The sequence below is a fragment of the Ipomoea nil genome, unplaced genomic scaffold (genome assembly GCF_001879475.1).
Source record: "Ipomoea nil cultivar Tokyo-kokei standard unplaced genomic scaffold, Asagao_1.1 scaffold0688, whole genome shotgun sequence".
Lineage (NCBI taxonomy): Eukaryota > Viridiplantae > Streptophyta > Magnoliopsida > Solanales > Convolvulaceae > Ipomoea > Ipomoea nil.
Window position 1 is genome coordinate 86869 of NW_017617116.1, and position 13546 is coordinate 100414.

A 13546-nucleotide genomic window follows, 5' to 3' on the forward strand; every position below is an offset into this window, starting at 1 on the left:
TTAAGCAATTTTTGAATGGGATCAAGTGTTCTGGTGTACCTAATCATTAACTCAGGCTGAAATTAAAGTAGATACTCCAGTTATGTTCTTAAGAAATATTGATCACTCAGTTGCTTTGTGTAATGGGACAAGGATGGTTATTACTAAACTTGGAAATCATGTTTTAAAAGCAAATGTATTATCTGGAAGTAGTGCAGGTCATAAAATCTTGATTCCAAGAATATCATTAACTTCTCCATATTTGAGACTATCTTTTGAATTTCAAAGAAGACAATTCTCTCTAATAGTCTCTTGCGCAATAACAATCAACAAGAGTCAAGGTCAATCACTTTTTCACATAAGCCTCTTTTTGAGAAGACTAGTATTTAGTCATGAACAATTATATGTTACTATTTCAAGAGTTATCAACCCAAATGATTTGAAGATTTTGATTTGTGATAAGGAGAACACCCAAAGTAACTTCACAGCAAACATTGTATACAAAGAGGTTTTCCAAAATTTGTAAAACTTTATTATAATATTTAATCATATTTTCTTTCATACACTTTTACAATGATTTTTCATTTTTAAATTTCTTCCTTAATTCATCATATCATAATTGTTGACGTGCATCGCACGGGTAAGACACTAGTTAACAATAATAAATCAAGTGGAATTGTGATCACCCAAATGGCGTTTGACTAAGCATTAACATTTAACAATTCAAACTTTGTCTTGAAGGAAAAGGAAGCTACAAATCTTGTAAAACTCTTTCTGGTTTTGTCCGTCAAATACGGCAACTAAATTTTGTATTTATTTGGTTGGAAGTTCCCTTTTGACTTCCATCAAAAACTTCGCTTTTCATGCCATTGTGAATGCTGAAAACTCTACACTAAAATACAAATGGCATAAACAGTCTTCTTGAAAGCAACGCAAACCGTCTCTACACTAACTACAAGAAGCCATTAAATTCTCATCAACCCAAAACATTGCTAAACCTCAAAACTAAACTACTTGAGCCATCATCAACATGAACAAGCACCATCATTTCATGATCGTCTCTCTTCCGGCTCAAGGCCACATCAACCCCACGCTTCAACTAGCAAAGAACCTCGCCCGTGCCGGTGCGCGAGTCACCTTTGCCACGACCACCGGAGGCCTTCGCCGCATGCGCAACCGCCCAACCGTTGACGGCTTATTCTTTGAATCCTTTACCTACGAGGGCAACGACGACAACACGTCAAAAACCACCGTGGATGACTACATGGCTAGATTTAAGCAAGCCGGTCCGGGAAATCTCGCGAGGCTATTGGACACGTGTTCTAGCCAGGGCCACCCTGTCACCTTCTTGGTTTACACTATTATGCTCCCTTGGGCTGCCGACGTGGCTCGCGCGAGCCACGTGCCATCGGCTTTTCTAGTCATTCAGTGCGCTGCTGCTTTTGCTATTTATCACCATTTCTTTAACGCCAACAATGGTGTTCATAAAGATGGTGTCACTGACATTAATGACCCCTCATTTTCACTAAAGTTACCAGGAGTACCATTGTTATCTCACAGAGAGATTCCAAGCTTTCTCATACCAAGTGATCATCTCAATTCACTCATGACAGGTATCTTGAGAGATCATATGGAGGTCTTGGAAAAGGATCCCAACTCTTTGGTGCTCATCAACACTTTTGAAGCTTTAGAAGAAAAGCAACTGAAAATCTTCCCCAATATGAATATCATCCCCATTGGCCCTTTGGTCCCATCTGCTTTCTCTGATGGGAATGATGCCACGGACACATCTTTCGGTTGTGATCTGTTTGGGAAATCCAAGGACTATCTAGCGTGGTTAGACTCAAAGGCAGAGCGTTCTGTGGTTTATGTCTCATTTGGGAGCATTGCAGGGATAAGCCGTGAGCAAAAGGAAGAAATTTTGGAAGCATTGATGCAAAGCTCGCGGCCATTCTTGTGGGTCATCAGGTCATGGGAGAGTGAAGGTGAAGAAGCAAAGGCCATGAAGGATAAGGGGGTAGAGGAACGAGGGCTAGTTGTGCCATGGTGTACCCAAACAGAAGTGCTTTTCCACAAGTCCATAGGGTGTTTTGTGACACACTGTGGGTGGAATTCGACACTAGAAAGTCTGGTGGCTAGCATGCCAATTGTGGCATGTCCACAATTCTCCGACCAGTTGACGAATGCTAAGCTAGTGGAGGAAGTATGGGGAACAGGACTGAGGGCACAGGCCAATGAGAAAAAGGTTGTGGAAAGGGAAGAGATAAAAAGATGTTTGGAGATTGTAATGGGAGGAGGAGAGAGAGGGGAGGAGATAAGAAAGAATGCCAATAAGTGGGCAAGTTTAGCTGTTGAAGCTATGAAGGAAGGTGGTTCTTCAAACTGCAATCTAAAAAAGTTTTTGGAGGATATATAATGAAATTTCAAATGTTTTCCATTAGAGTTCATCAATAAGAAATAATGAAATTAAGAATCCAAAATAGTTTCTTGCATTTTGTATTGGAATCTTAATCTATCAAATCAACTGTGTTGCAAAGAAATCTTACATGCTCTAGCCAGCATATGCCATCAAGACATCAAAATGAAGCATATCCAGTAAAGGAAAAATAAATGTATGATGATGATATTATCTATACCTTAAGCATGAGAAAATGATTGATAAATGACCTATATGGTGCTAAGGAATTTGGGTAAGAGTCCTAAAATGCATAATCAAAATTGAGAAATTACCAAAAGTCGTTACACGAACATCTCCCATCTTTGAAGTGGTGGAATCTGGTGGCATCTCTCACGACAATCCTACGATTTGTAATGCCTGAAATCAGTTTCAGAACAGTGTGGCAATCCCCACAAACACGAAGGTTTTTTACAACCCTTATAACTGCCCCTGGCACGGACTTCAGAAGACCATAAGCCACTGCCAATCTCTCGCTATGCCAAAATAGCTGCCTTTCTTTCTCGTTTCGATCCATATCATGCAAAACCCATGTGGTATCTGGTGTATAGCCTCTTCTTCTCATCTCCGAGTCTAACTCCCTTAGAAGTGAAAATATCTCATCCTTCAATGGAAATGATGACTCGCCAGCATAGAACACAGGGCTTTCTTTCCCCAAATCAACACAACTATAAGCTGGCTCTTTCTTAACCTCCATAGTTGCCATCAATTTCCTCAATTTAGACACATTCTCCCACATACCAGCACCAGCATAAATATTAGATAGTAAAATACAGGTAGAAGGATCAGTCGGCCCTAAATTTAGAATACGGTTAGCAACTCTTACCCCCATCTCGGTATTTCCATGCCTCTTGCAAGCACTCAATAGAGCAGCCCAAGCAGCTTCATCGGGCTCAAACGGCATTGTGTTAAGGAGGCTTTCAGCCTCATCAAGAAGTCCCGATCGACTCAATAGATCTAACAAGCATGTATAATGCTGTAGGGATGGATTCAAACCATAATCCCTGGTCATCGAATTGAAAAGGCTACGGCCTCTCTCCACCAAGCCAACATGACTACAAGCATAAATTAGTCCCATGAAAGTCACTTCATTCGGCTTCATACCAGCCAAAATCATCTCATCATACAGAGATAAAGCATCATAAGCTTTACCATGCTGTGCCATGCCAACAATTATCGAGGTCCAAGAGACAACATCTCTCTTCACCATGCCATCAAAAATGGTTTTTGCTGCTAATATATCAGTACACTTAGAATACATGTCCACAAGGGCATTACTAACGAACAAACTACATTCATAACCATAACCTATAACCAAGCCATGAACCTGCTTCCCGAGATCCAACGCTACTAGACTAGCAGAAGCTCCAATCATACTTGAAAAGATATATGGATCCTCAATTTCAACACCCTCTTTTCTCATCTCAATAAAAAGATTAAATGCATCAAACAAATGCCCACTCTGCACCATTCCAGATATTAAAGCTGTCCACATAAATAAAGTCCTGGCTGGCGACTCGCGAAAAAGCTTCAAAGCCTCACACTTCCTCCCATGCCGTGCATACCCAGAAATCATTGCAGCTGAAGAGATTGAATTCCTAAACAAAATTGAGTCAAAAACTGCCCGAGCATGATCAAGCACTCCACATTTGGCGTACATATCAACAAGGGAAGACTTCACAACATCATCATCCGAAAAATGTGACAAAACAAACTGTGCATGCACTTGTTTCCCTATTCTCAAATCACTGAGGTTAGCACAGGCCTTAACGAGGCTAGCGAAAACAAAGTGGTCCGGGTCAAAGCCATCAAGACGTGACATGTCCGGAAAGATGGAAAGAGTGCAGCGAGGAAGGCTGGCTATGTTGTGGGCGGTGAAAATAGAAGCCCAGGAAGCTAAGTCTCTGTGGGTCATTTCATCGAACACCTGGAGGGCGTCGGACGGTAAGCGACATTTGCCGTACATATCTATGAGACCATTGCAGAGAAAGGGGACAGCACATTGGTCTAGGCCGGTTTTTAGCATGTGGGCATGGAGTTTCTTGCCTTGCAATGGAGCTTGGCGTCTCGCACATTGCTGAAGTTGGTGAATTAGACAGGAACGATGCATTCATGACCTGTCTACTTTGCGTATTCGCTACAGATTCTGATGGCTTGAGGGTCCGTTCGAAATATTTTCCGTGAAACCTTGAAACGCTAACTAAACGGCAACCTAACATTTTTGGAACGAGTTAATTCCACGGGACGTCCCTTGTATTTGGTACCAATTTCAAATTTAGTTCCAAACTATCATTTTTTGTTTGCTTCGTAGAATGTTAGATTACCTTAATAAATATTAGATTGCTCGAAATGTTAGATTCTTGTGTTTAATTAAAATTGAAGTATGTAATATAATCATGTTTGGTTTAGCGCTATCTTTTATAATAATAATAATAATAATAATAATAATAATAATAATAAACTAACATAAAATATATATTCAAGGCAAAATTTATAAATATCAAAATAATTAGAATTAAAATAGCAAAATTTATAAATATCCAAGGTTATTTTACATAACCTAAGAAAATGAAGAGAATCACATTCCCTTCAAAATCCTATGTGAAAGGAATGTTTCATTCCCGGGAAATGTTATATTCCCTCATGACCCGTTTGGTTCACGGAATAGGCCGGAAATGGCATAGCATTCCTAGTAATAGGCCTATTCCTTTGTTTGGTAACCATTTCTATTACCAGGAATAATATTCCTGGTAATAGCCTATTACCTCAAATAAGGTAATAGCTATTACTAGGGGCCCCCCTGGTATTAGCCCATTACTGAACGCTCATGAATAGATTTTAGGATCCATTTTCTTTTTTACCCCTTTCTTTAACCTAATTTTTTTTATCCTATATATAAATTTATCCTATTTTACCACCGTCGTCGCCACTACCACCATCACTACCGCCACCACCACCATCGCCACAACCGTCGCCGCCACCACCGCCGCCGCAACCACTGCCACCGCCACCACCACCATCACCACCACCACCATCACCACCACCGCCACCACCACCACCGCCACCAGAACCACCACCCAGCAGCACTACCGCCACCGCCGCCCCGACCACTGCCACCACCATCGCCACCATCACATATTTTTATAAGGGTATTTATGCCTTTTAAAACATATTTCATTTCTATTCCTTAAATCAACCAAACACTGTAATATAATTCCTAAAGTCTATTCCTTCTGTGAACCAAACCATAGAATACAATTCCTATTTTATTCCTATTCCATTCCTTATGGAATAGCATTCCTATTACTTCAAAATTTATTCTGTGAACCAAACGTGCTGTCAGAGAATATGAACCACACATATGAATGTAAGTTCGGGAATGTCACATTCCCTTGGTTATGTAATATAACATGAACCAAACGTCCCCTTAGTTTTTCTTATGATTTTTCCTATTTTTAGTAATGACATTTTTATCTTTTCATATTTTTCTTTTGTTATTTTTCTGGTTTCAATCGGTTTAATTGGTTTAGGACTTTAGGTAACTTTTGGTTTTTACTTTTTAGTAACCATATTTTTCAACTAATTTTTAGTAAGGTCCTAAACCAATTAAACTAGTTAAAATCAGAAAAATAACAAAAGAAAAATATTAAAAAAAAAATGCTCTTACTAAAATTATGAAAAGTCATAAGAATGACTAAAAGTGTCCAAAAAGTAATAGTATGGGATGTTAAATGACAAAAACGATAGTCTGTGACTAAATTTGAAATTTCCACCGAAGATAAAGAAATGTGGTGAAATTAACTCTTTTTGGGACTAACTAAACGTCAACCCAACATAAAAAGTAACGCAAATGTTCACAATTTGTATATACTCCCAAAAGGCTGAACCCCAACCTTAAGGGCCCCCCACACCCCGGCCGACAGAGCATTTAGGAAGATGTAAATCATGGTGACTCAACTGAACCACAGACTGTGCACAAGGAGCCCCCCTCACTGCCGCTGGTGAGACTCGATCCCTGGTCATTCTTCCAAAGTTTCACCTCTATGACCAGTTGAGCTATCCATGCGGGCACAATTTGTATATTAAGAACACACAATGTTAACATATATGTAATTGCTTACCTTATTTTGCATTCATAAGTTCCTTTCAAATACTGTAGTCACACAATATTAACATATTAGGATTTAATGACCCTATATTGTATTCACAAATTCACTTCTACCGTTGTTATGGTTCCTGGACTTGGCGCCTTCGAACTGTTCTTCTTGTCGACAACTACTGAAATGGAGGAATAAAAGGATTATAAGAAGAAAACATAAAAATACATAAATGCCTCACTGCTGGAAATTCGCGTTTTTCCGACCGGAAATGACCAAAATAGGGTCGGAAACCCCTGTTCCGACCGATTTTTTGACCATTTTTGACATCCGCAAAAACGCTTGTCGGAACTTCCGACCACTAAATAAAATGGTCGGTGTTTCCGACCACTAAAATAGAGTAGTTGGAAAGTTTTGTCGCAAGAGGGAGTTGGCTGGTTGGCATTTCCGACCACCACGTGGTCGGAAATGCCAACCAGTAATTGACAAATAATTTTAAAAAAATACATTTCACTGCTCAATTAATTTAATACATATAATATATCCTGCAATAGTAATTTTAAAGAAATAGTAGTTTTATAACAATGTAATATTACCAAAAACTAACAATTTTAATTGCATATTCACAATTCAAAAAGTAGTAGCTACTTTAAAGTTCAAAAAGTAGTAGCTACTTTACATTTCAAAAAGTAGTAGCTACTTACAATTCCAAATGTTTCTACATTAACATCACAAGTTCTAACAAGTACTTAGTCAAGATTATCTAACCCAACACCACTATTTTGATGGCTATCAACGGTAGGAGCAACAGATTGTAGCAATTCCGGATGTGCCCCACAGATGCCTTTGAAACAACTCCATAATCTTCTTGTTTTGCTTTCTAATCTCCTCCTTGTTAGAGTGGACGGATATTTCCGACCACTTATTAGAGTGGTCAGTTATTTCCAACCACAGAAGGTGGTTGCTAATTCTTCGGAAGTCGGCTGGGAAAAATCCGAATAGCTTACCGACCACCTTTTGGAAGTGGTCAGAACTTTCCGACAACTCTAAGAAGTGGTCGGAAATTTCCGACCACGTTCCGACCACTCAAGTGCCTGACGAAAAAAGAAAAAAAAAATACTAGTTTGCGACCATACTTTTAGGTGGTCGGAGAAGTGGTCGGAAAATCGTAAATTTCCAGCAGTGCCTTTTATTTTCACAGTCAACAGACGACACAAGTGACAAAGGACTAAAAGTGTCCAATGACCAATAAACGTGACTACAAATTGATAATTTTTTTTTATAAAGGACTAAATCTATCAACCGCCTAATAAGTCTAGGACTAAAAAATGAATTATGTTTAATTACTTATTTGAAACTTTTGTTTAGTGTCTTTAACAAAATCTTACTCGCGCGTTATTGCAATTTATATTATGTTTTTTGAATAAGGGTCAAATAGGCCATTGAACTGCACACGATAATGCAATTAGGCCACTGAACCTAAAAATCTAACAATTGGGTCCCTAAACTAACAAATTTCAAACAATTATTTTAATTTGTAGGTTTCCAACATGTCATCTCCAAATTAATTATTTTTAAAAAAAATAAAATTTAAAAATTAATTAATTATTTTTTTAAAGAAGAAACCGGCCGGAGACGAAGAAGGTCTTCGTCTCCGGCCGGATTCTATTTTTTTAATAATTAATTTTTAAATTTTATTTTTTATAAAATAATTAATTTGGGAGAATGACCTGTTGAAAATCTTCAAATTGGAAGAATTATTTGAAATTGATTAGTTTAGAAATTCAATTGTAAATTTTTTTAGGTTCATGACCTAATTGTATTTTTGCGTGCAGTTCGATAATCTATTTAACCCTTATTCCTATGTTTTTTGGTGGGTTTGGCACGAAACATATTTAAGAATAAAATAAATTGTTTATATTTGTAATTTGTGCAATAGGGTTAGAGGGGTAAAAAGTTGGAAAAGCATTTGACGTTTCAATTATTGAAAATTTGTTGTTGTACAAAATGGTCCCACCACATGTTTATAATCCACTAAATATGGTTTTTATTTTAATTTTTGGAATGATTTGTGCTTATGGTAATCATACTTTGTCTCTATGCAATGAGATGCAATTTTGTCTTCTTGAATATTGCAAAATTGGACTTTCACACACCGAGAATTCAAAATCACATCTACTATTTGAAAACGCGTGCTAGCTAAATTGATATATATTATTAGGAAAATACATTGTGCAATGTGATTTTATATTTTCAATTTGTATTTTCTCTCACATATTTTTTTATGTAGACTATAAATAAAGGAGTAGAATTTGGAAGTACGTAAAGTAGAACTCAAAGGAAAATGTTTTTGCCTTATAATTACTATACTTCCTATTAGTTATATTCAATTAAAAAATTATTTATTTTAAGAGTTAGGTAAATTAAGTTAATCAATGACAGACGGTTGTTGGAAAATAAAGAAAAAAAAAGTTATGTTAATTTTATAATATTTATAAAACTAATCCCGACTCTTTGCCCCTCTCATCTTTTAGTAACCATCAACTATTGATCTACCTAAATGGATGAATCAAATCAGTCATCATTTTTTACGTGGAAATTTGTTCTCACGTGAATCTTTCTCTACACATGCTCACACACACAAAGACATTAGAGTAAAAGGTTGTACATATTACAAAAAAACCTTGAATTAACCACTTTCTTTGATCTTTTGAATTATTTGATATGACACAAATATCTTTATACGTAAGAGTCAATAGAGAAGACAACACTAACAAATTTTACCCATAAACATATAGATAAAGTGAAACACAACTTTAAATAAACTAAGAGCTAGTAAAACGTACTCATGCTATAATGTGTTGTAATTTTATTGATGAACGAGAAAGAGGGCAACAAAAATTGTAGTATATTATTTTTTCATAATAAACCAAAAGTTAAATTGAAAAATAAAATGTGTGAAATAAGTTATTGAGCTTATAAATTTTGCACAATTAAATCATTGAACTTAAATTGTATGTAAATGAACCATTAAACGGACAAAATATGTGCAATTTTTTTCTTAGTGTCCCCCAATATAATCTAGTCACATTGCTTAAATTATACATATAATAAGAATTATTTTTTCTTTTCTAGCTTTGTTGTGCTAGTTGGAAGGAAATAATGAAATGTTTTCACCTCAAATTATATTGGAAGAAAAAAATTATCCAGACCATTGCACACATATTTTACTTGAATTGTTTAATAAATTAATTAAACACATTATTCAATAACTTATTTAACACATTTTTTTATACATACTAATCCTAAATTCTCAAAACCTTCTTCTCCCGTCCCAAGAGCCCCACACGGCCACACCTCAACCCGACAAAATATTTAGAAAGATGTAATACGGTGGCTCAATAGTTCAACATACATGGCCAAATGCCGGCCGATACGCACAAGAAATCTGTTCACTTTAAACCTAATTTCCATATTATTGCTGCCAATATTTAAACATTGGTCTCTTCTCTCAAATATTGCATATTGAGTCTGTTTGATAGAGCTTATTTAGAAGTTTATAGTTTATTTTAAGCTACTAATAAGCTATAAGCTCTGTTTGGTAATGTTCCCAAAATAAGCTCGTAGCTTAAAATAAGCTAGTAGTTTCCTAACTTTTTTCCATCTTTGTCCTTATTATTTTAAAGAAATGACATCATCTATCCTTCCAAATTAAAATTTTTTTCACTTTCTCCATTATCTTTCACCGTAATTATTATTATTATTATTATTATTATTATTATTATTATTATTATTATTAGATGAACGAGATTCCCAACAATACTGTTACTTCATTATGGGATGCTAGATCATGATTATGCTAATAATTTTATTTTAAAATGTTAATTTTGTTTAAGACAAAATGTTAAATGTTAATATGTGAACAAATTAATTTTAATTTAAATTTTATGAAGATGTCATTTTTTGTCTTTTCACATTTATCTGCTTATCAAAAAGCTAATTTTACCAAACACTTTCAAGCATAACAGCTTTTCAGTTTTGAGCTCCTAACTTATAATTTTTCAGCTTTTAGCTACCTTTTCAGCTAGGTTTAACAAACATAACTTATTGTACTAGGAGTAAACACTTTTTTTTTTTGAGAGAGAGAAAGGAGTAAACACTTTTTCTTTAAATCAAAGTTAGTCTTCCTCAAACCCACCTTTTCTTCCGCGTGACAATGCTCAATCATGCATATAGTGGGTGAAGTGCGGTCCCTATGCTCCTACTCTGACTTCCACTACCATCATAGAAAAACATACATTCAACCCCATATGCTGCCTATATAATTTTTCTCTCACACAAACCCTACACAAAAAAACATCGAAGAAAAATGAAATCCACCGCTAGAAACCTCCTTCTCCTCTTCCAATTCTACCTCCTAATCCATTCTCTCTTACTCCTCCCGGCCGCCGCGGTCTCGCCCCGCGTAGGATCGCGATGCAACGGCTCCATCGCCGAGTGCAGCGCCGACGAGATAGAGATGCTGATGGAGTCGGAAGTCAGCCGGCGGTTTCTCGAAGAGAGGAAGCACATCTCCACCGGAGCCTTGAAGCGGGACGAGCCGGTGTGCAACAGCGGCGGCCCCGGTAAGCCGTATACTCGGAGCTGTGTTCCAGAGCCTTCTAACCCTCATGATAGAGGGTGTTCAAGTTACTACCGCTGTAGAGATGATCAATGAAAATCCTTATATTTTGTTTTTTTTTTTTTTTTTTTTTTTTTTTTTCGCTTTCTGAAATTGGTAATAACTATGTGAGATATACTGTTTATTTGTTTTGGTGATGAATAATTGAATATAATCTTAACGGGTTTAATCGTCTTATTTTATTTATTTTTATATAATAGAATTGAAGAAAAAACATATAAGATTTTAGATAATTTTAGTAAGCTATTTATATCTACATCTACAAATTTGATAATATCCACACCTACAATCTATCTACATCTATATAAATTTAATGAGAGCCATAAAGTTAAACTTTAATGAAAAAAAATGTTAGTATAGTTGTTTGTTGAAATTAATGGTTAATATTATATTGATTTTAGTATTTTTTATATATATATATAATTTTTCTTATTTATCTTCTATTATATTATTTCCTTTCCTTAAATAACCATGTATTTCGTTAGTATAAACTTTAGTTAATTATTTATTATTCATAACTTACTCATTAACTTCTAAAAAAAAAAAAAAAAGGTCTTAGGTTCGAACCTCGTCCCAATCTGACATATACTACGAATATGTTAAAATATATTTTAAAAAAATATTTTAAAAAATACAATATAAAAATTAAATTAAACTTTTGTCAAATAATTAATCCGACTAAATACATAGCATTCAAAATTGATCATCAAAAATTATAAATCATGAACATTGAAAATCATTTGCTTGCATTAAAAAAAAAACACAAATTTATGTTAAAGTTTTTTTTTTTTTCATTTAATTAATCTTCTTTTGATTATTTAAAATAAGACTCAATATTTCAATTATCCTTTTGCATTATTGCAATGATGATTTAAGTTATTATGGTATTAACATTTTATAATGTAAGTCTATAATGGTACAATTGTACATTATTTTACAAATACTGTACTATTATTTTTTTCGGACAAAATTGTTCTTACATCATTGTCAAATCGTGCGACCTAACTACACAATTGTTAATTAGAAATACAACTACACCTAGATTCTAAAACGGTATGACCATTTTCCAAAGAATTAACAATATTGACATCTCTCTGGCTCAAGTAAACAAGTTTACACATCATTCTCAAAATTTTATCAGTGCATGAAAATTCCTGAAAAAATTTGTAACTTAATATTTACTATATCATTATAAAAATATCTATTGTAACCATATATTTGGAATTATATTATTTATTATCATCCTGGATTGATGGCAATTGTAGCAATTGTCAGTGACAAACTCCCAAAATAATTTGTCTCAACAACGAATGAAAATAAAAAAAATTAATGACTTCATTGTTCTTGATGAAAAGTAACTACATCACTTTATAAATCTTATTAAATTAAATAAATTAGTAGCTACAATCAAAAATAATACATATATATTTAATTAATTTAGAATTTAGACGTCTATAATGCCTTTACTCAAAAAAAATTATTCATTATAAAAAAAAAGCTATAATTTCATTAGTTATATTATCTTTATTTTCTACAATTCAAACATTCTTTACCTTCAAATTCATTACTTAATTATATTTACTACATTGTCCATTGTCTTCTGTTTACACTATCTTGTAATTAGTATCAAAGTTATAATACAAAATATGTTATATATTTATTGAGTTAATACCCAAAATCGTCATCGACTATAGTGGTTTTTCTCAATTTCGTCCTAAACGACTTTGGTGACCTAATATCGTTCCAGACTTTTGTGTTTTTGCTCAATTTAGTCCCTCATTCGTTATTTTGTCCATTTGGTGTTAAATAAATAGACAATTCAGTAATTTTAATATTGACATCTCTTTACTCATAGACATGTGAACTGCAAAATCTTTTTTTTTTTTTTTTTTTTTTACGAATTACTCCCAGAATTACTCCTAAAACTGCGAATATAAAATTTGATTTGCAGGTCCGGGAGTAATTCTGCGTGTAATTCGTACAAGAAAGAGGAATTTCACACTTCACAAGTTGAAAGTAAAGAGAGATCAATATTGACATTACTGAATTGTCCCTTAATTTAACACCAATTTGACGAAATAACAAATGGAGGACTAAATTGAGCGAAACACAAAAGTCTGGGACGATATTAGGTCACCAAAGTCGTTTAGGACGAAATTGAGAAAAACCACTATAGTCGATGACGATTTTGGGTATTAACTCTATATTTATTACAAAGTATTTTATACAAATATAATAAATATTAATATTTTGTTCAATACTTTCACATGATAATATACGACACACATCTTACAACACATGAAACATGTAGGGGAAAAAACTATCACTGCCAAA

General features: G+C 34.6%; 3 protein-coding genes across 3 annotated transcripts; 2 read left to right on the forward strand and 1 right to left on the reverse strand.

Annotated features, from left to right (window-relative positions):
• Nucleotides 1–935: 935 nt before the first annotated feature.
• LOC109176202 (crocetin glucosyltransferase, chloroplastic-like) lies at nucleotides 936–2515 on the forward strand. Its single transcript, XM_019325654.1, has one exon. The coding sequence runs from the start codon at nucleotides 1010–1012 to the stop codon at nucleotides 2393–2395; it is 1386 nt and encodes a 461-aa protein (XP_019181199.1). The 5' UTR covers nucleotides 936–1009; the 3' UTR covers nucleotides 2396–2515.
• Nucleotides 2393–4626, reverse strand: LOC109176200 (pentatricopeptide repeat-containing protein At4g14050, mitochondrial). Its single transcript, XM_019325653.1, has one exon. It carries the CDS (start codon nucleotides 4542–4544, stop codon nucleotides 2706–2708), a length of 1839 nt encoding a protein of 612 aa, XP_019181198.1. The 5' UTR covers nucleotides 4545–4626; the 3' UTR covers nucleotides 2393–2705.
• Nucleotides 4627–10711: 6085 nt separating this feature from the next.
• LOC109175488 (protein RALF-like 32) lies at nucleotides 10712–11275 on the forward strand. The gene has a single exon (XM_019324746.1). The coding sequence runs from the start codon at nucleotides 10901–10903 to the stop codon at nucleotides 11246–11248; it is 348 nt and encodes a 115-aa protein (XP_019180291.1). The 5' UTR covers nucleotides 10712–10900; the 3' UTR covers nucleotides 11249–11275.
• The last annotated feature ends 2271 nt before the right edge of the window (nucleotides 11276–13546 follow it).

What these genes read in the sequence shown, in the direction of transcription:
- LOC109176200 (XM_019325653.1), bottom strand. Translation starts at nt 4,544, where the DNA reads ATGCATCGTTCCTGTCTAATTCACCAACTTCAGCAATGTGCGAGACGC.
- LOC109176202 (XM_019325654.1), top strand. Translation starts at nt 1,010, where the DNA reads ATGAACAAGCACCATCATTTCATGATCGTCTCTCTTCCGGCTCAAGGC.
- LOC109175488 (XM_019324746.1), top strand. Translation starts at nt 10,901, where the DNA reads ATGAAATCCACCGCTAGAAACCTCCTTCTCCTCTTCCAATTCTACCTC.